Source organism: Numida meleagris, chromosome 2 (genome assembly GCF_002078875.1).
Source record: "Numida meleagris isolate 19003 breed g44 Domestic line chromosome 2, NumMel1.0, whole genome shotgun sequence".
Taxonomy (NCBI): domain Eukaryota; kingdom Metazoa; phylum Chordata; class Aves; order Galliformes; family Numididae; genus Numida; species Numida meleagris.
Window position 1 is genome coordinate 41,140,046 of NC_034410.1, and position 23,643 is coordinate 41,163,688.

The following is a 23,643-nucleotide window of genomic DNA, read 5'->3' on the forward strand; positions in this document are numbered from 1 at the left end:
TGGCATATTTTATTCCCATGGAAGCAGGGTGTTCTGTGCGCTGGATGCTGTCTGCATGCTCCTGTTGGTGTGAAGCCTTCTGTCCCCTTGAGCCTCTGACAGGGAGGGGCACATAATTTGTGTGTGCAGATGGAAATATTTTTATTGTTGATTTCTTTTTTTTGGTGCTGAATTAGATATCATCCCTCACGTGTCCTTGAGCCTTCAGAAGAGATATGGGGACTGACTGCTTCTGATGCACTGATTTTATAGCATCATTTATTTTCCCTGAATTACCTCTGCCTGGTCCTGTAACACCGCAGCTGGCACTGCAATTCTCATATCCATCTCCTGGGTTATAAGTGATATTCGTTACTTTGTGCAGTACAATGAGGTCTTAGGGTCATTGCTGGAAATTCCTTAGTGCTTTACTGATTGATGTAGATGAAAAAGATAATCTCCCACTCTGGTATTTTTTTTTTTCTTTGGAGCTGTCTTTGAAGGTTGTACGTTCTTCTGCTGTACTTCCTTTATCAAAGTGACTTTCCTGCTCTCTTACCTTCCTATCAATTTCCTTTCTTCCTTCCCTTTGTTTCAGTCTCATATTTTCTATATTCTGTTTGTTTTATTTTTGTGAGGGAAACTCCTGAGTTTAAGTATAATAGTCTAATTGGGCTTAACTTGGGATTTTTCTTAGAAATGCCTTGTAAATGAAGAGCTCAGTTGTTTGTCCCTGTAGCTCTTCAAGCTTTCTCCCTCAGCAGCTGAAGCATTTCACCGTCTTCTCCCATCCAGCCTGCAGCTTTCACTGGCATTTGACTATCTTGCGCAACAAAGTTTGCTTTGTCATACCTATGATAATCTGTGCTGCACAATTTTTATATCTGAACCTACTGACATTTCTCTTTTCCATCATGAAATATTATGATTTCTCTTCAAACCCCCATGCAAGTGTCCTCCTCTTCCACAGCATTTGACTATAAAGTTGAAACAGAGGTTTAGATAACCACTGACAGCCAGACTCCTCTATACTGCTGGATCCCAGAGCCCCTTCTTCAGCTGCTGGGTGCTCTGAAGACCACGTATAGGTAAAGAGAGGCAACAGGGAGAGTTTTGATGTTAAATGGGGATTGCTTGCTTCTTGTGTGGAGACAGGGATTGAGAATGAGGGGAATAAGAGGTCGTTCAGTAACAGAAGTGGTCTTGTATTTGTGAAAAAAAAAAAAAAGGATTTTATGTCATCCAGAGTTGATTTGAGAAAGTGTAGCTTGCAATAAATATGGTTTCATTTTTCGGCAGCAAAGATTTCCTTGTATGTGGTATTAATGTTTTTTCTACCTTGTTACTGGAGTGCAGCAGCAAATGTCTGATATTACTGGTTCACCTTCACTATTTGATTACAATGTATTTCTGCTTTTGAGAGACAGTGGGCATGAGGCAGTTTCGGTATTGAACAGTTACCATATAAACAATATGCTACCTCTATTTGTCAGTTTGTGTTTTGCTAAAGAGCAAAGAGTAGCTGATTTGTGAGATTTGAGTCCTTGACTGGAGGTTCTTGTTGTGCAAACTTGGCATAGGCTACTTCTAGTTCAGGGGACCCATCTTTTTCCTCACCACAGAGGTATGTAGATGCCAGAACTGTGCTTGCATGAAGCCAAGTGTAGTAATGGGAAAGATCAATACAATGGGAAAGGCATTACAAAAGAGGTGCAATGACAGACAGACTGGTGCAATAGAAAAGCATTATAAAGGAAGGGAAGAAGATTGCTCACCTGTCTCCAGAGATCTAGGTTTGCAGGGAAGAGCTCTACCAAGAAGGGATCTCCAGAAAAAGATCTTTCCTGGGTGGCAGTCAGCCCTTAAATGAGGCCTAGGAAGGGTGGAGCCTGGCTTCCAGTCGCACTTGTCAATTGCCTTCACATGTGCTCCCAGGGCTGACTGGGTCTTTCCTCCAGGCACTCAATCAGTTGGTCAGGCTGTGACTCAGCAGTTCCCAAGGAACTGTTCCCCAAGGAATTGTAATTGAGTTTCCTAATTTCACTTAGTGTAATTTTTGTATCAAGTGTCCTTGCACACAGGAAGACCTTTCTCATTTGTCCAGTTATGCTGCCACAGTTGATACAGGCTGCTTTGTTTAGCAATACAGATCAGTATATAAGTTTAAGGACTAATATATTAGTTCAGCAAAAGGAATCAATGAGTGCTAATTCTAAAACATTCTATTTCAGCTTTGCTTGGTGTGTGAACAGCCTTGTTTTCTCTTAATTCTGCTTCACAAGAAGCACTGGAGTCTTAATAGACCACTTACCTTTGCATTTCACCAGGTGCAAGGATGTTTTCCTCAGATTTTCACATATATCATTTTGGAAGTTGCTCATTACAGCCTAACAAGCGATAGAAATTTGCCAAATTGGGGAAAAGCAGCTAAAGGTCAGACAAAAGTCTCAGCGATGAAGCTGATGATGGAAAAGTGGGGATAAAGTAAGTGAGTGTACAACCACCCTAAATGCAACCACACATGCCCAGAGGGATGTTAGTATATATTAATGAGTTCTTGGAAAAGAATGGATATGTATGCCAATGTACTGCAGATGTATGTCTTCACTGTTTAAATGTAGAACCTGAATTCTGAGAGCACGTGCTTGTTTGTCATGTCATCTAGTATGTATCATGAGGAATAAAGGAATGGCGCTTTCTAACACCACATTGGAGTTAGAGAGTTTCCTTCCCAGATTTCAGATGACACAGTCATCAGTAGACCCTGTCGTTTCTAAAGATTCCTTTATGGACCCTTGTGGCTACCACTGAAAAATAAGCAGGTTCTGGACCCTTGCTCTTCCCCTTTCAGGACTTCTTGTCTTCAAACCAGTGTAAAATACTGTAGCGACTGCAAAAATACCCTAAAGGAATTTGAAGCCTCCTGGCTCTGTCCTTTTGCCCCAGGAAAGGCTCTCTTTAGTTTGCGCTCTTCTGAAGAGGAATGCTTTCCATTGTCAATGACTTGGATGTGATGGATCTTGCATTTACTTCTAGAAAGCAAATAATGGAATTTAGGTACAGGATGACAGCAGTCCATTGCACGGGGCAGTCACTTGATGAGACTTTGATGGACTGGAAATGGGTTAGCTTTGAATTGCTTCATGTGTCAGTTTGCTGTTGCTTTCTCTCCCCTCTCCCAATTGACCCCCTGTAAAGCAAATGGATTGGAGTGTTAATCGTTTGTGAATTGAAATCCCTCTTCACTGGCAAGAATAATTTCCAGTGCTTGCTCTCTGGGCTAATGAGCCTTTCACCCAAAAAGATCTCTTCCAGAAGGGTGTGTGACACTAGATTTGTGACCTCTTTTTTATTTTGCACTGATGTGCCATATCACTGGGGCTTGGAACCTGACGATCCTTGAGGTCCCTTCCAACCCAAGCCACTCTGTGATTCTGTGATCATAAGCTCACTCGTGTGAGCCAAACCAGACTCAGGCAGTATTAATTGTGTTGTGAATGTATTTCAATTTTGTTGTGAACTGCCCATATTTTCTTCTTCATAATTCACAGTGGATGGGAGGAGTGGAGGGAGGGGAGAGGAGGAGGAATGTGAAATATAAAGGTGCACAGAAATTAATGTGCTGCGTAATTTCCTCTTTTAGAAAGATGGAGAGAAACACCTGGGTAAGTAGGTTAGCAGACCTCCATGCACAGATGAAATACTGTCCTTTCTAACAGACACGCTGGAATCACACTGAGGCAGTCACTTATTCAGCACTAAAAGTATATGACCAAATTCATTTTGAGGAGACATGAGGTGGTTTCTTGTGTGTGTGTATTTTTACTGCCAACAGCTAAGTTAGGACCCTTGGTGCTTATCACTTTTTAATGATTTGTTCTTACCCTTGTTCCTTGCTTCTGGCTGTTTGTTCTTTACTACGTAGGTTATTACCCATGTTCACACAGAGACCTGAGAATTAATAGAAAATGGAGACTGGAGTTGCTTTCCCCTTCCCTTTTCCTGTAAGGTTATCTGGGACAGTTTGGCTCACATTTATATACAGCTTCATGGCTTCTTGGCCTTTGACTGTGTTACCATTGTGTATAAAACTTTAGCCAGGAAGTTAGCAGCTTAGTGGAAGAAGTTTTTTTTTTAATTAATAGAGCTTCTGATTAATCATCTTTTAATGTTGGTATCGAGAGCAATATATAAACTATATACTAATTGTAATCTTTTATATGAATTCTGTAGTATTCATACATGCACATATATTTACACATATATATTTAGCACAGAGGTCACAAAGTCAAGTCTTCATCCAAGAAGCACTCTTAGTCCTTCCTTAATTTATGTGCATATCTTTGTCTCATTGTAACACAGGGCTTTTCAGTACATGCTTGTTTTTAATCACTGAGTATACATTTCAAGTAAATATACAATGCAAGTAAATTAGAGAAGAGTTTTATTTTAGTACATTTTGCCACCTGGATGGTAAAGAAACAGTGGTTATTTTGTGTAACATTAAGAACATTTAGTCATTTACCAAAATGGCCGTTTCCTAGTTGATCTCTGACTTGGGTGCTTCCTCCTTGCACATACTTGCTGTATTAATACAGGTGCAGATGGAGTCTTCATAGTCGCAAGAGGAGCTTTTTGTGGCTGTGGCTTTGATCCCCTTTCCTGGGAAGAAGGGTTGGCTACCTCAGCAAGCTGTTCCCAGCGGCTTCCAGGAAAGCTTATAAGCAGTTCATTCTGCCAGGGAGATGCTGGAGCTGGGCAAGTCAAGGCAGGAAGGTTCTGCCTGGGATTATGTATCTCCCCCATCTCTGACCCCTCCAGACTGAAGATGAGCCTTCTTGCCTATGGCTGATATCTATGTATATTTGGGATTTTTATCCAAAGAACCATCCGCTATGAGGATGGCTCTCACAGTATGTATGTTTTCACTATGGCTCATCTTGGTGATTCTTGGCAAGTGAGAGGGGTTTGACCTGCTCTTTCCCTTCCTGTGCTTGGGTAATGCTGCAGGGCTGTTGAAATGGCCTGACAGCTTTTGCAGGGAATGGCTGTGTCAGCAGCAATGCTAGCAAAAGTCTAGAGGTGGAGAAGCACATCTTGATGAGGGATGCTGCTGGCATTGCCTTTGATGTCTTGAAATACTGTGTAAAGTAGCTGAAATACTGTGTAAAGTAGCTACTCTACTTGACTTCACAAATGTTTTCACGTGGATCCAGAGCTGCACGTAAGCAGTGGGGTCAGGTGTTTTCAAATGCAGCTGTTTTAAACAGCAATCGGTTTAATAAGCTTATGTTGCTCTTCTCTGAGTGACAGTCAGGTTACCTTTCAATTATTATTTTAAGAGATTCTCCTTCCCAAATGCTTGACTCAGCGTTTGACTCAACAGACACAGCAGATCTTGCTGATGGGAAGGAAGGGAACAGAAATGAGCTGCTGTGGCAAGTCTGGGAAAGGGATCTCCCATCACAGAAGGGCTACCAGTGAATAGCAACCATGCAAGTACCTTTGTACTACAGATGTTTCCCTCCCAGTGGAACATCTGCCTCTCCTCAGAAAGTTTCGCCCTCACATGTCTATTAAATGACACTTCAGCTATTTATGTGGCTGCTGTAACCTCCACAGAGGTGGGGTGAGAAAGAGTGCTGCAGAGGAATGCAGATTGATTTGCTGGTAGGATTTGCAGGGCAAAAATTAACCCCTTATTTTTGTTACTATTGAAATAAATTGAACAGTAAGTCTTAAACAAAAACCTCTCAAATCAGGCTTGAATTTTGTACTCTTGCTACTGCGCCCTTGATAAATAAGCCTAGATTCAATTGTCCTTCTGTGAATTTTCTACCTGCCAAGGGCACGAAGAAGTTCTTCCTAGCTATTGAACTGTAAATTGTTGCATATGACACCTGGAGGACTTGCCGTGGTTTTGTACAAGTAACTCAGTGTATTCATCACACTTCCCCTGTTGCATGCAGCGGTTCATATTGAAGCTGAGAAAGATGATTCATATGGCTTTCTTCTCTCCTCCTTGTCAGGAGCAGCAGTAGCCCTCAGAGCAGCATTTGAAGCAGTAAATGCCTGGCCCACAGCCATGAACTGTCACTGCCCTGCCGGGTCCTCTGACGGTACTGTAATCAGATGAGAGGCGAGATAAGAATTTTTCTTTTCCACAGGGAAAATCAGACTGGGATATTTAAGTACTAATCAAAAAATAATTTTAGGGGAGTGTTTAAATTGGCCAGAAGATGTTTTTCAGTCCTATGGCCTATGCTGTCAGGTAACACACTCTGCTCTGAGTTGTTTCAGATGATTCAGGGGATCTTGGGCTATGTGCTGAATCTTTGTGTGAGTATTAGCAGCTCCGGGATCTGCTGCCAACCCAGAACATGCATGTTTTGCATTCCCTTAGCATCAACACAAATGGTTATGCTAGAAGGGGGGGTTACCTAAGGGATGGAACACCTCTCCTACAAGGACAGGCTGGGAGAGCTGAGGCTTCTTCAGCCTGGAGAAGAGAAGGCTCTGGGGAGAACAGAGAGCGGCTTTTCAGTATCTAAAGGGGGGCTGTAAGAAAGGAGAGAGACTCTTTATCAGGGTCTGTTGTGATAGGACAAGGGGAAATGGCTTCAAACTGAAAGAGAGGAGATTTAGATTGGATATAAGGAAGTTGTTTTTTTACAATAAGGGTGGTGAGGCACTGGCACAGGTTGCCCAGAGAGGTGGTGGATGCCCTGTCCCTGGACACACTCAAGGTCATGCTGGACAGTGCTCTGAGCACCTAATATAGCTGTAGGCATCCCTGTTCATTGTAGGGGAGTTGGACTAGATAGCCTTTAAGGGTCCCTTCTGACTCAAACAGTTCCATGATGCTATGATATTCAGTAATACTGTGCTCCTGGTAGCTGTTAATTTTACACTGCAATGATGTGAATGGGGTTGGGGTACATGTTGGCTGCATCCCTTTAAGATGGGTGTCTGTGCTGTACAGGTGTGCTTGAAGGGAGCATTGGAGGTAAAATAATCTATTTGCAATCTGGGGACTCAAAATGGCAGTAAATCTTTTTATTTCCCCTGATTTTATTTAGCTTCTCCTTTGCCTTGGCTCTGAACTACCTTCCTGTCATGCTGCTGTGCTATGCACCTCCAGGCATTTGTCAGAGACTGCCTAATTGAAGCACACTCTCCAGCTTGGATCGAAACTGCTATTTTGATCAGGTTTGTAGGCGCTGTTACAGCCTCCCCGTGGATTTCTCTCTGTGAAGTACGATAACTTTGTCTTGTGGTTTTTGGTTCTCCATGGTTGTTAGGAGTGGACAAAGTCTCTGAACAGAGCAGAAAGTGGAAGCTCAGGGCACAGGCAGCTGCAGGGAGCAGTGCTGCTGTAATCCTGCTTGTGAGCAGAGATGTTCTCAGTGCTGGAACAACTGCAGCCCATTCACAAATGAGTGCATGATCCAGAAAAGGCAGTGAAGTGCTTGAAGATCTCAAACCCTGTCCTTCATGTACTTCCACGTGCTTGTTAGCTCTTCTCCCATATAGATCCATCAAAGTGCACCAGAATTCTTTTTTTTAGCCTAAAAGGCAAGTTTTATTTCTCTGTTATTTCTCTTCTTTTATATACTCGACCCCCTCAGCTAAGATGTTCGAATTCAAGGATGCTTTTCCTTTCAAGTGCTGCTTTTTGTTGTGGTAATAGCATCTTCATGTCGTGAGACATCCATGAGACTTGCTGGTTATGACTACCCTGTTTGTTTCAACAGACAGGAGGAAGGGACTCTCTTCCCCTCCACCCTTCAGAAGTAGGGAGTCATGGTCCATGCTGACAGGACTTCCAGCTTCAGGCTGCCTTGTGGCTGCCGTGGGTCTGATGTCATCATCCTCCCTGTCCCTCTGATCTTTAGCATGTTTAAACTGTCACCTTTGATCTTGGAGACCCTACTAAACCTTGTCCCCAAGAACCACATCAACATCTGTTAAATCCCTCCAGGAGCAGCAGCTGCACGTGGCGGCACCAGCTCTGGTTTGGGTAAGAACGAGACCTTGTCTGTTGAATAGTCCTTTTTTTTTTTCCTTTAATTTATCAGAAAGGAGTGCAAGCCGTGCTAGAAGCACTGGGGGCAGCAGCCTCTCGCAGGGCTGACTGCCTCTCACACCACCATGTACATGAATCCAAACCTGGGTGTATTGCAGGTGAGACGCATTGTGCCACTTGGAGTAACACAGTGATTGCCAGTAACAGTATTTCATTCCACCTACATGTGGGTGTGCCTGTGAAGACATGCCTTTTTTAGTCAGGGTCAAATATCTCACTCGTTTTATGTTTTTGTTGCTCACTTTTTTTTTATGTTTTAATAAATAATGTATTAAAAACAAAAGTTTTCTAGGTTATGTGCATTAACTTAAAAAAATATATTTTATATGTGGCTGAGGACAATTCCTCTTCACTTGTTGTGGCCCAGGCAAGACAAGAGGTTGAACACCCATACCCTAGCTTCTGTCTTCAACCCTGGAGCCTGTGGAAATACAAGCAACATTGGGGTATACTCAAGGGTCTGATTGTTGGTGGGTATTTCCCAGAAAGCTACACCCCATACGTGTGGCTTCTGGTGCGGTATGTCTTACCCAGATCCCTTTGCAAATTTCAATCTTCTCATCTGTAAAATGGGACATATGGTTCTTGGGTGATGTTGTAGTGTTAAAGGCCTAAATTATAGCCTGAGAGAGGGCAGATGACCTTACTGCTGCCTAAGCAAAAGTCATTAACAAGTACTGGGCTGTGGGAAACACCATGGTGAGGCCCTTCAGTTTCCCTAAGCCATAGCAGCTTCGTCTAATTTCAGGTAGTCATGAAGAATACCCAAGAGTCTCACAAACAGTGTTTGACCCGTGTCTATCTAAGTGAACGTTGCATACTTGCCAAGCTACTCTTACAAGCGTGAATTATCATGATGTCAGCCTCTTTTATAAGCTTGGGAGTATGTCTTGTTTGAAGCAGTTGAGCAAAGTGGTGTTTGGCCATTGAGTTACCTTTCAGAAAATACCTCTCTTGCTGTCGAAATATATCATTGTTGGGTATTTTCGGAGATTGGCTGAAGTCCTGGGCCTTTTGACATCAGCTGTAATGCTACCTTGTGAAGAATCAAAATGTCATCCTCTGTGTGTGGAGTCCTGATTTTTCTTGGTGTCCAGAATCCCAGTGCTGCCTTTCTCTCCTTGCATATTTATTAACACAAGGACATTTTTTTTGTCAGTTCTTTTCAGGCATGAATTTTTTTGTGCTCTCAAACTGAGATGTACTTTTGGCTGAAAAGCTCTGCAGGAAGAACAATTTCTTATAGAGTGTACTTCTAGGCCTATAAATAATAAATGTCGTAACTTGGAGTGACGCAGGCACCCCTGCAACATATACGTGCAAGGCAGAGACTCAGTAAATAACAACTTACCCGCTGTTTGTTAGTCCTAAACCAAGAGGGATCTATTCAGACTTCTTTGCTAGCTTGATAAGTTTGGGTTGTGCTGTATAGCTTTGTAGGAGTCCAAAAATGTTAACTGTTTTTCTTTTGTGGTGCTGTTTTTGGAGGTTGCAACTTTATGAGGTGCATTAAATATTTATCAAACTCTTAATGGGGTTTGAATAGGCTATGTTGGCTCAGAACTGACTTGCAGTAGGCTGATAGTGCTGATTATTTGGGAAGAACTTGGGGCTGCCACGCTTAGTATGTTATAGAGCAGTTGTAAATGACAATTAGTTGTAATTTCAGAGTTGTTAGATTTATTTGCTTTTTTTCCCCCTCCAATGAAGTAGTGTTTAGTTCAGATACTCAGTGGCATGACAGATTGACTATGGAGCCGTTTCCAGGACTGGGATTTCACTGTCTGACTAAACGTGATGCGAGAAATTGTACCTGTGAAATCTATGCAAATATGTCATTGCAGGAGTAGACGAGGAGCTTGTTCATAAATGAAAGACCCGTCTGAAGGTACTGTGTTTCCTTCTCCATTAAAATCAAAGCTTAACTCAAAAAAGGAGCCTATCATGGTATCTCTGGGTTATCAGGGGTCCCACCAGTAAAGTCCCTAACGTGAGGAGGACTGAGTGAAAAGGTTCCTGTTAGCATTGGTGAAGCTAGGTTATGCCGTGGGCCTTTCTGGAGTTCTGAGAACACAAAATCAAGGTGTTTCTTAGGTGAAATCAACTACAAATCTCACTGAATTCCTTGTTTTTGAAAGCTTTGGGGAAAAAAATGTTTGGCTTGTTCCACAGCAGACTGAAGCTTTGCATTCACAGAGTCCAGAGGGCAATAAGAGGGGTTAAAAAGGATATCTTTAGTTTTGACAGGAGAGGCTGGCGGCACTGGGAATCTCTTCTGTTGCTCTTGTTTTTATATATTTCCCCCAAGCAAGCTGTGTCCCTTTTGGGTCCTTGCAGGAAGAGGGTGGGCATAGGCTCTTGCTGTCCTTCAGAGCCCTCCCTGAGGTGGCACAGGCTGGAAAATGGGGTGCTGAAGTAGATGACACCTTGTCCTCTTAATCCTAGTGGCTGTTAATGTTTCCAAGTTGAGCAGAAGCGTTTTACTTATTCTGTACAAAAAATGTAGAGGTTTAAATGTGGCACACCAGAGCAGATGAGAAAATGTCTGTTTTATTTCTGTGATGCCCTAGTTTAGTAGATAGCACAGTTCTGTTTATTCATCACGTTGGCAGGCTCATCTTTGGAGGTCTAGCTTTGTGAAGCATCTTTTGTCAATTTTGCAGAATATTATTTGGGTTTATCCTTTGTCTCTTTCAGCTTATTTTTTCTTCTGCATTTGGCTTTTAAATGGCACTTAGAAACCCAAGGTTATAAATACTGAGATATTACAGTATTTCTAAGCATGTGCGATGCTGGATGACACTTACCTTCTTCATCAGTGACAGTACTGGGGCTGTTTGGATTTGAGGCGTGGGGACTCCACAACATGTAATAATCCCAAATGCTGATGGATCCTTGCCCCCAAGGTTTTAGGGTATTGCAGTACTTCATAGGACAAGAAGGAATGGCCTGAGGTTGCAGCAGGGGGGAGTTCAGTTTGGATATTAGGAAACATTCTCCAAAAGAATGATGAAGCGCTGGTACAAGCTGCCCAGGGAAGTGATGGAGTCACTATCCCTGGAGGTGTTTAAAAACATGGAGATGTGGCATGTGGGGACATGGGTTAGTGGGCATGGTGGTGATGGACTGATGGTTGAACTAGGTGATCTTAATTATCTTTTCCAACCTTATTGATTCTGTGATTCTGTTTCATGCTTTATTGCAAACATGATTCAAAAAGTATTGCTCCTCACCACCCTGCTTCCACCTGTCACTTATTGCAGACAAATTTGGCAGGGCCTCCTTGCCTTGTTGTGTGCTTTTCAGGGTTGGGGTCCCACATTAAGCAGGGGGTTTGTTTCTGGACAGAGGAATTGCAGATTTGGTCAACAGCGACCAGCTGATGCAGTGTGACACTGTAGTGCAGAACCAACAGATGCTGTAAATCCATTTATCCCCTCTCTCAGATGGTTTCCAACATGCTTTGGGGAGGGTAAGAAGCTGGAGATGCAAGATTATCCATGGTGAGTATTTAACGTGAGAGTTTAGGTTGCTTGCTAACCCTTGTAGCTGCTAAGCTCTCCTGGTTGAGTTTGGAATCCTCCCTGTCTTATCTAATGGCATTTTTTTTTAATGCAAAGCCATTTAAACTTTGTTTTGGCAGCAAGGATAATTTCTGCCGCAAACAAAAACCCAGGGATGCTCTTCTGTTTTGCCTTAAATAAAAGGGTTGCTCTTCATCTGAGAGTGTCTGTATAGACATGTGCATGCCCATGGGTGCTAAAGAACTTTTCCTCTTTTCATCGTTCTTACTTCACCTCGAAAGTCTCACTTGAGAGAAAAGAGCCTCCCAGATAATCAACAAGATGTATCATGCAGCAAGCCTCATATGGTTCACTGTGATGTGTCTGCAAATATGTCCCTGCGGGGCTAGGATGTTGCTCCTGATAGCAGCCACACTTGTGTTCAGGGATATGATTTCCTGCTGTGAGCCTTTTGGTGGGCAGAACTGGGATGCTTCTGTGGTCCTCTGTGGGGATCCAGTTGCAAGATTAGGAATTGAAGTGTTCCAGATCAGTACTGCCTGGTTTGCCACCTCCCAGAACCTGCTCAGTGCCCACAGGTTCCAGCTCTGCTGATGAGGTCGGTGTAGGACACTTTTGCCTTCGTGACCTTCGGCTTGGATGCAGCAAGATACTGTCTAAAAAGCCCTGGCTCATTTTTGTGCCTTTGTATGCAGGAATTGCTGTTTCCACTGTAAAAGATAACTATATTTCAAAACCAGGGTTCCCTAGATCTCTGAAGGAGGGCACTCACAGCGTTGTTCAATACTAAGCCATTTGCTGACCATCACAGCTAGGAAATCGCTTCCTTAGCGCCAAGGGAATTGCTAGAAAGCATGCAGAATGGCTTTCACATCCTCCAGCGAGGGGCAGTTTTTTCCCTTTCTCTGCTATTGTTGTGTTCTTTGCTGCAAAGTGTTTGGAGTAGCAATGGCATTAATAACACCCAAAAGCAGGATTTCTAAAATTAGCGTCCCCGGACCGGTTTGCCGTCTGTTTCCCATGCCACGCTCAGCCTTGCAAAGCAGCACGGCGGTTTGTTTCAGCGTGGCCGCCCTTTGGGCATTTGCAGGAATACTGCAGCAAATCATCCTGCATGCAAGGCTGACCTCTGGGAGGCTAACAAATTGAGGTGAGCCAGCTGGAGCGATAGGACACTGCCGGCAGACAGAGCATGCTCAGACCTGGGGGAGAAAGGTAGCTTGGTCTGCAGATGGTGCACAGTTACTGTGCCGAGAGCCGGGAGATGCAATTTTTTTCCTTCTTTCTTTCTGGTGGTGGGGGAAGAAGAGGACTGGAGAGTGTTCGTTCCCCTGCAAAACATAGCTTTAAGGTGTCTTCTTTTTGTTTTTCCTTTCTCCTGTGAAAAGAGAGGCACTGGATAGCATTTCATTTATTTAGCAACACCAGGTATGCGTGCATGTGCTGAAACACTGATCTACTAGTGATAGTACTTCCAGGGTGAAAAAGGTTGCAGATGCTCTGAATGAATATGTTTCTTTGCTGGGTGCTGTTGTAACTGTGCTCTGTTTGCTGTGCTGATCACATACGGCTCTGAATTCAGTTCTGTGGGCTCTCTTGGCTGCGGGGTACTTCTAAGGGGTTCAGCGTGGGTTTCTGGCTCTCCCTGTCCCCTCACACACTTACACCGAACCTTTCTTCTGTGGCTGTGCATGCATGGGAAGGAGGGGGAAGGAGGTCAGCAGTTCCTTTATAATCCCATGTCTTTGTAGTCATTCTTTGTCTGGCTGGAGGTTTGCTTTATTGTTTTTATACAAAAAGTCTCACGGGGAGAACATCACTGATCTGGATTAAATTCTGTGGTTTTTCATAAATTTGTTTTCTCCTGGATTGTTACTGGGTTGGGATATATATATATATATATATATATATATATTTTACCCTCCCCTGAAGATGTGGTACTGTAGGGCTTGTGGTAACCCAGGAGGAATTTTCACTGCTCTTATTGGCCGTGCTGTGCTCCCAACATCTTCGTCCCCTGCTTAGAATTTGTGGCACACAGGAGTGCTCTCAGAGCAACACTGAAGGGAAGCAGGGAATGCTCAGGCTGTAAATGCTGCTAAGTACCAGTGCCAGTCTCCAAATAACACAGGTACTTTTCCCGTCAGAGAGGGAGGAAAGAAAAGATAGGTAACATGCAGAGAAATAACATGTTGCATCTAAAGCCCAAAGGCATAGTTGGAGTGACTAAAGCTCATCTTGTTTGGTACTTAGAGGATTTCGCATCATATTCTTTTAAATTCGCTTCTGTAGCATTGGGAAATTTTACCCTCAGCCACCCCCACTCAGTCTTTGCTTTAGATAGACCACTGGATTAAGATAAAGCTGTTGGTCTCTGACACATTTTTGTTTTCCACAAAGGTATATTGCTTACAGTCTAAAAGGAAGGGACCAGGCAAAAGGAATTTTTTTTATTTTTAACTCCTGTGCCAGTGCTTTTATTGCCAACATAACCTGATGGGTTTTGATAGGATACTCAAATCTGCAAAGATCAGTTGTTAAACTTCCCCCTCTGTCTAACCATGGTTATTTTGAGAACCTTCAGTTTTCATGTTCGGTTGTGGGACTGTCAGGCAAACCTAAAGGCTCGGGGCCTGAAAGAAATACTTCTTTTTTTTTTTTCCTCCTAATTTTTCTTATATTTCCTACTCAACCATGTTTATCTTCATCAGAAATACATCTTATGCAGGGGAAATTTCTGGAGGTCAGAATTTTCCTTTGGGGCAAGGATTTAGTAGTCATGTCTTTCTGGCTGGAATACAGATCTGGGAAAAAAAGGGTCTTAAAAGCCCAAAAGATGTTCTTTATCATTACATACTTCAAGCCCAGTTCTGTGGTTTACTTATATGTATTGGCTGCTTACTGTTGGAATTATTATTTTTACATGTTCTTTTCTAGATTGAGACAGCAGTTTCAACAAATATTAAATTGATGGCTTCTGGTCAGCCTGAAAGTCAGGTTGAATCTCTTCCTATTCCAGCCACCACTGACTTGAAATTAAATTAAAGAAAACTTAGATCTTTTCCATCCATAAGCACAACTGGTAGGTGTGCGTTAGCTGCCAGTATTCTCCTGTTCATACTGAACATATGTGTGCAGTAGGGACTATGGTACAGAGCCTCCTTGGTTGTGGGCTTGTCATAGGAAAGGTTACAGTTCTACTTTATGTTCCTCACTTAAATTACTAAACCACAAAAGCTGAAGTTAAACCTAATTTTGGTTACTACTGTCTGTAGACAACTAAAGTTTTTGTAAAACGGTTGTGTTTGGTTTTGGTTTTATCTTTTCCAGATACGGTTCTGTTTTAAATTTAATTTGAGAGTATGGAGTTAAAGTATCCTTATTTTTCATATTCCCTTTTTGTATCAGGCTTCATTAATGCTATTTGTAGCTTTAACTACCACATTTGTTCCCTTCAAGAATCTGCTCTTTTCCTGTTTAGAAAGTCAGCCTTTCTACACTTGGCTGCTTTCTACAAAGAAAATGTTCCAGGATATCAATCATTCAGTGTACCATCCTTTCTTTAATGTGATATGTACTGTGAAAGATATATGTATCTCATTAAACAAATACAGTGAATAAGATGATAACAGCCTTTTGGGCTGTGGGGATTGACTTGCTGGTGGTTCTGCAGGAAATCTGTGACAGAGCTGAGAATAAAAGCCAGCTCATTCTTGGCTATCGAATCCCAACTCCCCCTCCTTCCAATCGGGAGAGTTGCCTTCTAGCAACTTCTGCTTTCAGTATGAATGAAGTAGGTATTTAAAACTGCATGTATTACATATACCCTTAGCTAAGCCTCTTGCATCACGCATGAGAGAAGGAGCGGAAGACATTTTGCAGGGGGAGTGTGAAATGTCATGTTGGCACTCCTTACTTTTCTTGTGCTGGTCTTGGAAAGCCAGCTTAGCAAAAAGATGGATCTGAGGGAAGGGAGCAGTAATGGGGAAACTGCCCTCAGTGAGGGAGTATCTGCTCCCACCCCATCCACTGGGTTGCCATAGGGGCCAGGGTCCCCTGCCCATTCACTGTCCACACGTCTCTGCCCTGACTCCTTCCCTGTCCCATGGCAGGAGCACTCAAGTCTGCTCCTGGTTGTTTTCTTGGACACCTGTAGGTTTGGAAAATTGAGCGTTGGCTTGGCAAGTGCTTGGGTAGTTAGTAAGAAGAGCTTCGTAAGGCCTTGGTAGACACAGGCAGAACCCGTCGTTTGGTCATGTCCTGCAGGACTTGGAGGTCCCTCCGTAGACCTGCTGCTGACCCTTGTCCTCTCTAATAAAGCTCGTTTGTTCCTCTGGGGCCTTAGTTGTGAATGTTTGTGGCACTTGGGGTTTTTGTTGTGCTGGATTTTGTAGCTTTTCTCCCAATTGCTTACCTAAATAGCAATTACAGAAATGAGTGAGAGGTTTAAAACATTGTCCATCATTTTAATATCTTTAAAGTGGTGATTCATCCTGCCCTAGCTTCATAATTAAAAAATAACAGCAGAACTCATCTCTTAAATGAATCCAAACAGCCCTTTATGCCAACTGCATATTAGTAGGAACTCCTCTCTCCAATTCCACCCACTCTGCTCTCCTCTATGTGTTAATAAGAGAGGAACAGCTTCTCCATCCACACTTCCTGTTGCTTTCCCACCTCCTGGGGATGGTTAGCACATCAAATGACCAGCAGTTAAAAGGCAGAATCATAGAATCATAGAATCATTAGGGTTGAAAAAGCCCTCTAAGATCACCTAGTCCAACCACCAGCCCACCCCCACCATGCCCACTGACCACGTCCCTCAGTGCCACATCCACACAGTTCTTGAACACCTCCAGAGATGGTGACTGCACCACCTCCCTGGGCAGCCTGTGCCTCACATCTTTGTTGCCCTTCTCTGGACACACTCCAGGGCCTCAATGTCTTTCTTGCAGTGAAGGACCCAAAACAGAACATGTCACTTGAGGTGCGTCCTCACCAGCGCTGAGCACAGAGGGACAATCACCTCCCTGCTCCTGCTGGCTGCTCTATTTCTGATACGCGCCAGGATGCTGCTGGCCTTCTTGGCCACTTGAGCACACTGCTGGCTCAAGTGCACTGGCTGTCCAGCAACACCCCCAGATCTTTTTCATCCATGCAGCTTTCCAGACACTCTCCCCAAGCCTGTAGCGATGCTGGGGTTGTTGTGACCAACATGCAGGACCTGACACTTGGTCTTGTTAAAGCTCATCCCATTGACATCCGCCCAGTGATCCAGCCTGTCCAGATCGCTCTGTAGGGCCTTCGTACCTTCAGGCAGATCAACACTTCTGAATATCCATGAGAATACCAAAGGCCTGCAAGTGGCACAGGGTCCTCGCTGATCCCACCAGACACATGCTCTGTAAGTCTTTGCATGCTTACCAGGGCTCATTGCTAGAGGAGCAGTATCTTGGCAAAGAGGATGAAGCTGAGAGAAGGAGAATGGGGTGAGCTCTTCCAGCACAGGGTTAGTATGTGGGCATCTGGAAGTGTGACCAATCCGGTTGCTGACACATATGCAGAAAGAGGTGGAGCACGGAGGGCTTCGAGTTTAGGGAAAGCAGTAGTGCATCTGGCCAACTGCTTGCTTTTCAATTCTCAGAATGTTATCCAGTGACACTGTGGGAGGCAAGTGACAGCTCTAGACCCATTTTGTGAGGGAGTTTTAGTAACAAAAATAGTTTTTATAGTGAAGCAGCTTCATTTAGGTGGAAGACTGCATGCTTTCCCTTGTTTTCAGAGTTACCTGCTGCCTACTGGGTAGGTTCCCTATGCCTGAACTACTGCTGCTGGTAGCACTTAACTGATGAATTTCAGCCTCAGGGGACATGGAGAGTGATTGCTTGCCATTGCCTCCCTTATGCAGCCCCTCCTAGGTGTGCAGGAGCAAACAGGTGGCACAGTGTGCAGCTGCTCGTGTTGTGTTGCTCCCTGAGGGACCAGAGGTTTTAGTTCTCCATGGTGTTCGCTGCAAGCATCAAATAAAAAGTAGTGGATGATAAAATGTGAGAAAACAGGCAAAGATTCAAGACTGTTCCCTGAATACCTGTGAAATTCTTTTCAGTTCTGCCTATGATAGCCCATTGCTGTCCATTTTCCCTTGTTCACTTCCATCAAAAGCAGCTCTTAGCTAAGCAGCATGAACCAGGATTTACAAATCAGCAGCTAGAAGCAAGAATAAAGATGAATTCCTTCAGCACTGCTAGCTTTTAAAATTCATTCCTGACACTTGGTCAGATAAAGCACACATGCTTGTTTTAGCTAAGATGCAAGAAAGTGAAAGAGCTCCAGCCAGAGAAGAGATGGAGGAGGGTTAACAGGTGATTTTTATTAAAAAGCTGAGTAGTTCATTTGTAGCCATTTAGCAGGTATTGCCGTAGTAGAGTCTGAAACGAAAATTGCTAACCTCTGAACATCAGCTGCATCCATCGGGCTGCATCTCTGAAGTGCCTCTTAAGCCCTTCCCTTGGGCCTGGAGGGGAGAGAACAAATCAGTCGGGGTGAAACATTAGAATAGGCTTTATGGCTCAGTGGATTTGTAATGGTTGCTGGAGCTCTCCACCCCCAAGATACCCATGAAATGCAGGTGCTGTCAGTGATGTGTTATGACTGCTGGCTTCTAATGCCTCTGAAACACCCTCCAACACACACTCCCTGCCAGACTGGAATAATAAAAGGGCCATGTGGTGTTCTCCCCTGCCAAGTTCTTGCAACTCTCGTTGTCTCCACCAAGCTGTTTGGACGTGGTCCTTTCTTTGGTAATGCTGCTGAAGCCATTGAAAGCAGCACGGAGAATGCTGCGGAGACCAGTCTCGGAGCATTCAACTATAGTGACACAACTATAGTGAGTCTTTCAACTATAGTGAAGAATTAAAATGAATCTTTGGAAATCTTGTACCACCAAAATAATTTAAGAACTGTCCCATCAAAGACCCAAGTAGGGTAGGATGGTTCTTTTCCCAAGAATTGATTTGATTGCATTAGTTGGGCCTGAAAGCACACCGAGTGATGTGCTGCTGTCCCCAGTAGGTTTAAGAGATGATGTGATGGCCATTGTTCGTCTGTGCTGGATATCTGTGGCACATGGGACAAGACCAGATTTAAATTGCTGCCAAAGAAATTAAGGTTGAGAGTTAGCACAGAATTTATGCTAATCCTTCATGCCCTTATGCTACAGGCTGGCTGAAAAGTTGAATGAGTATTAAGAAGAAGAGCATCTTTTGGGAGGGGTATAGGGAGATGATCCTGCCTCAATAATTAGATGACCATTCTGTGTCCTTTCTCCCTTCCTTTATCATGGCTGAAATCAGAATAGCACCTTTTTAATTTGCTGTTTGCTTTTAGGGAGTTGCTAAATGAGCCAGTATTTCAGACTACTTGCCAAAGGAGGTGGGCTTCATTTCTGTTTCCTTTGAGTCATTAAAGCTGCTCCAAAATAAATTTGTTGCTAAGGTCCCCAGAGACTACCTCTAGGATCTGCATGGCATACAACTAGCACTAGCTTCTATGGCATTATTCAGTCTCTCAGGTATTTTCAGTTCTTAGGACAGGGATCCTGCAGGCTGTAGGGATCCCACAGGCTATAAGGATTCTTTGTAACCTCACTGAATTCCATGAATGGTTCTCCGTTCATTTCCAAGCTGCGTGAATCAGATTGCAAGATCAAGCGTTTAAGCTGCAATATCTCTTTTCCAAAGAACTCCCTTGGCATTAGAGAAGTGTTTGCGTATGTCCTAAATGTGCCTTGCTGTCTTCCTCCACTCTGGCATATAAGAGAAGTGTCTCTGGATTAAAATGCTAAGAGACCATTGCTTGAGATGTTGGAGCATGTGCTTGAGGTATTGCTTTTTTTTTCCCTCCCTCCAAACTTGCATCAAAGGGAGTTTAAATTGCACTCTTTAAAAACTGCAATTAGAAACAGACTAATCAGGTATATACCAATGAGAAATTTATCTTCCTATAGTTCCTCATGAGTCATGACCACTATTATCTACAGGCTGACTAGCAGTGAACCTTGATGCATAATGAAGATCGGAGCCCATAAATACTGTAGGTGAATCAATATCTCAATTGAAGTTCACAGTTGAAAATATAATCAATGCTCTGATATAAGCCAGTAGCATTTCTGCTTAGAAAGAAAACAGTGGCTTCCTGTAACAGGAAAAGAAACAGGGAGGCCGTGTAGCAGCACAGAGCAGACTCTTGGGTTGGAATGGGAAGACACTGGAAAGTGCTGGAAACATTTGCAGTGTATTACCACCTTTGTGTAAGGATCAGCTGTGCGGGTGCAAGTCAGACATTCTCAGTAAATGAAGGTTTGATTACGTCAATAAAGCGTCAGTTCCTTGTGTAGAATGCAGTCCTCTTCTTTGCTATGCCAATGTTTCTTCTGGAAAATGTTGGTATCTCCCAGCCTTTGGTCCTGGATTGCAGCCAAATAAATGGCAGTGACTTGGGAGTCTCCTGCAGGGCAGTTAGTACAGCAGCATGTCATAGGATCATTGAATCATTAAGACTGGAAAAGATCTCTAGGATCACCTAGTCCAACCATCCACCTACCACCAGTACTGCCCACTAAACCATGTCCTTAAGAACTACATCTGTCCTTTCCTTAAACACCTCCAGGGACGGTGACTCCACCACCTCCCTGGGCAGCCTGTGCCAGTGCCTCACCACTCTTTCTGAGAAGAAATTCTTCCTAATATCCAACCTGAACCTCCCCTGGCACAACTTGATGCTGTTCCCTCTCATTTTCTTGCTGTTAGCAGGGAGAAGAGGCCGACCCCCACCTCGCCACAGGCTTCTTTCAGGCAGTTGTAGAGAGCGATCAGGTCTCCCCTGAGCTTCCTCTTCTCCAGACTGAACAATCCCAGCTCTCTCAGCTGCTCCCCATAAGACTTGTGCTCCAGACCCCTCACAGCTTCGTTGCCCTTCTCTGGTCCTCCTCCACCCCCCAGTAACAGAAAGGTGAGCATTATGTTCACCAGTTCACACTTCATATTGGAATGGAATGTATCAAAATCAATTTGTGGCAACACTCCTTTTTGTGTTATTATCTGTTATTAGTTAAATTTAAGGTGAGGGGCAGAGTGGCCATGGCCTTTCTGAGTGGCCAATGACTGTGGTGCTGCCTTTCCTCTTGCTGTTGGACTGGTCTGCCAAAAACAGAGTAAGCCAAAGTCCCAGGGAAGGTAACCTTTTTCTCTAACAAACTTCATAGAGCTCATCCTCAACCTTTTTTTTTTTTTTTTGTCTTTTCCACAAGGGTAGAAATGGAAATGAGAAAGGAAAGCTTCTTTTGCTTCTTTTCGTGTTTTTTTTTTTTTTCCATTTTCAAGTACTGCTTTGGCATACTTTCTTCCTTTCCCCTCGAAGAGGAAAAAATGCTGAGAAAAGCCTATACTCTTTTGAATAGTCCATGAAGTACAAGTTATAGTAAGTCTGTAAACTCGATGTTTAAATGGTTCCTTTCTTATTTTATTTTCCACAGGTCTTTGCCTTCACCATGTCAAGGAGTGTTAATGATGTGCTCCCCCTCTGTTGCATTCCCCGCCTGTCATCTTGCTAGGATCTAACTACAGAATGAACATAGCAGCTGTGTTTAATGCCCTGCTCGTGTCTGTCCTTGGTACCGTGCTGTGGAAATACATCAAACTGCGAGAGCATGCCTTCATGGTTGAAGAGGAGCTGGTCCTCATGCGCCAGTCCCAGGAGCTCTCTCAGGTTCAGATTGACTACCATGCAGCTCTCCAGACACTGCTGGAGGATGGTACCAGGATGGTGTGCACTGGCAGGATGCACACCGACCGCATCTGCCGCTTTGAGTCCCTCTGCTACTCTACCGAGGCTGAGGAGTTCATCTATTTCCACAGCAACTCCTCGGTCATGCTGCCCAACCTGGGCTCCCGTAGGTTCCAGCCGGCTCTGCTCGACCTCTCCTCAGTGGAAGATCACAACACCCAGTACTTCAACTTTGTGGAGCTGCCCGCTGCCGCGTTGAAGTTTATGCCAAAGCCGGTCTTCGTGCCTGACGTGGCACTGATCGCTAACAGGTTCAACCCGGACAACTTGATGCACGTCTTTCACGATGACCTCCTCCCCATCTATTACACCATGCAGCAGTTCACTGATTTAGATCCGGAGACACGGCTCTTCTTCATGGAAGGGTGGAGTGAAGGTGTTCATTTTGACCTCTACAAGTTACTGAGTAACAAGCAGCCGCTCCTCAGGGAGCAGCTTAAAACCCTGGGCAGGCTCCTCTGCTTTACCAAATCCTACGTGGGACTGTCCAAAATCACCACCTGGTACCAGTATGGATTTGTCCAGCCGCAAGGGCCAAAGGCTAATATCTTGGTTTCTGGTAACGAGATCAGGCAGTTCACCAAATTCATGATGCAGAAGCTGAACGTCAGCTTGGAAGAAAGCTCCAGTGAGGAGTACATCGTCGTGTTCAGTCGAACAATCAACAGACTTATCCTAAATGAGGCAGAACTAATCCTGGCCCTCGCCCAGGAGTTTCAGATGAAAACCATTACCGTCTCTCTGGAGGAGCATTCGTTTTCTGACATCGTCCGGCTGATCAGCAACGCGTCCATGCTGGTCAGCATGCATGGGGCCCAATTAGTGATGTCTCTCTTCCTGCCAAGAGGTGCCACGGTGGTGGAGCTCTTTCCTTATGCCATCAACCCTGAACACTATACCCCTTACAAAACCCTGGCAACACTTCCTGGCATGGACCTGCAGTACATTGCCTGGCAGAACACCGCCAGGGAAGACACCATTACCTACCCAGACAGACCTTGGGATCAGGGTGGGATTGCACATCTCGACAAAGCTGAGCAAGAGCGCATCATTAAGAGCACAGAGGTGCCACGGCACCTGTGCTGCCGCAACCCCGAGTGGCTGTTCCGTGCCTACCAGGACACGAAGGTGGACATCCCTTCCCTCATCCATGTCATCAGGCAGACTGTGAAGTCTAAGCCCGGGCCCAAGAAGAAGTGGTCTGGTAGCCTCTACCCTGGAAAGGTGAGGGATGCTAAGTGTCAGGCCTCTGTCCAGGGCACGAGTGAAGCTAGGCTTTCTGTGTCCTGGCAGGTCCCCTGGAACCTTAAGTATCTGAAGGTCAGAGAAGTGAAATATGAAGTGTGGATACAAGAGCAGGGGGAAAACACTTACATGCCTTATATATTGTCCCATCAGAATCACACCTTCTCAGAAAACATTAAGCCCTTCACAATATACCTGGTGTGGATACGCTGCATCTTCAACAAAAATCTCTTGGGACCTTTTGCAGATGTGCTCTTGTGTAGTACATAACCTGTGCACTACCTGTACAGCTCTGCCCTCCACGCCATCTGTGGTTTAAAACTGATGGTCTTGTAGTTGTAGAGGGCTGAAGAGGACTAGACTGTACCAGTGCCTCAGTGTCCATTTGACTGCACTCCGTGTGTGTGTGTTCTTTAAATGGTATTTATTTCCAGTGAGTGTTAGAAAAAAAAAAATAATAAAACAACTCTCTGTTCCTCAGAGAACTTGCAGAGGTTACATTACATGAATACATGTAATTGAAAACAGAATGGAATTGAATCATGTGTACCTTAGTCGTGATTTAAATTTGTTTCTATTGTGTGGTGAGTATCTAAGCGCAGCGTTAATCCGCAGTTAATTCCGTGGGTAGGTGGGCAGTTTTCATCAGCTTTTTCACTGTAAGTTATTTTTTTCAGTAACTGTCTGTAAGTTTGAGTTAAGGATTTGGTATGAGAGCTTTCATTAAACTGCTGTAAACCTCAGTGGTGTTTTTTGCTTTTTATCGTCTATTGAAATGCATATTGTGGTAGAGCTATCAGTTGCTGTGATGAGTACAAGGTAGCTTTTTTTTTATTATTTTGACTGAAGGAGACAACAATGTCAGCACCGTGTTTAAAATCAGATGTCACTGCACACACCTTACACATTGTCCCGTCAGAGTAGCACGTTGCTTCCAACACGAAAGGCTGGAGCAGGAGGTGGAAG

The 23,643-nt window shown here is 44.0% G+C and overlaps 1 protein-coding gene across 3 annotated transcripts; it reads left to right on the top strand.

Moving 5' to 3' along the window:
- Positions 7,168-23,420, top strand: POMGNT2 (protein O-linked mannose N-acetylglucosaminyltransferase 2 (beta 1,4-)). 3 transcript variants are annotated; one of them, XM_021388119.1, is made up of 2 exons: positions 7,168-7,188; positions 21,122-23,420. In XM_021388119.1, the coding sequence occupies exon 2, from the start codon at positions 21,214-21,216 to the stop codon at positions 22,945-22,947; it is 1,734 nt and encodes a 577-aa protein (XP_021243794.1). In that variant the 5' UTR covers positions 7,168-7,188; positions 21,122-21,213; the 3' UTR covers positions 22,948-23,420. The 3 variants fall into 3 exon arrangements, with proteins under 3 accessions (XP_021243794.1, XP_021243791.1, XP_021243793.1); XM_021388116.1 differs by lacking the exon at positions 7,168-7,188 and adding an exon at positions 12,776-13,017; XM_021388118.1 differs by lacking the exon at positions 7,168-7,188 and adding an exon at positions 20,499-20,598.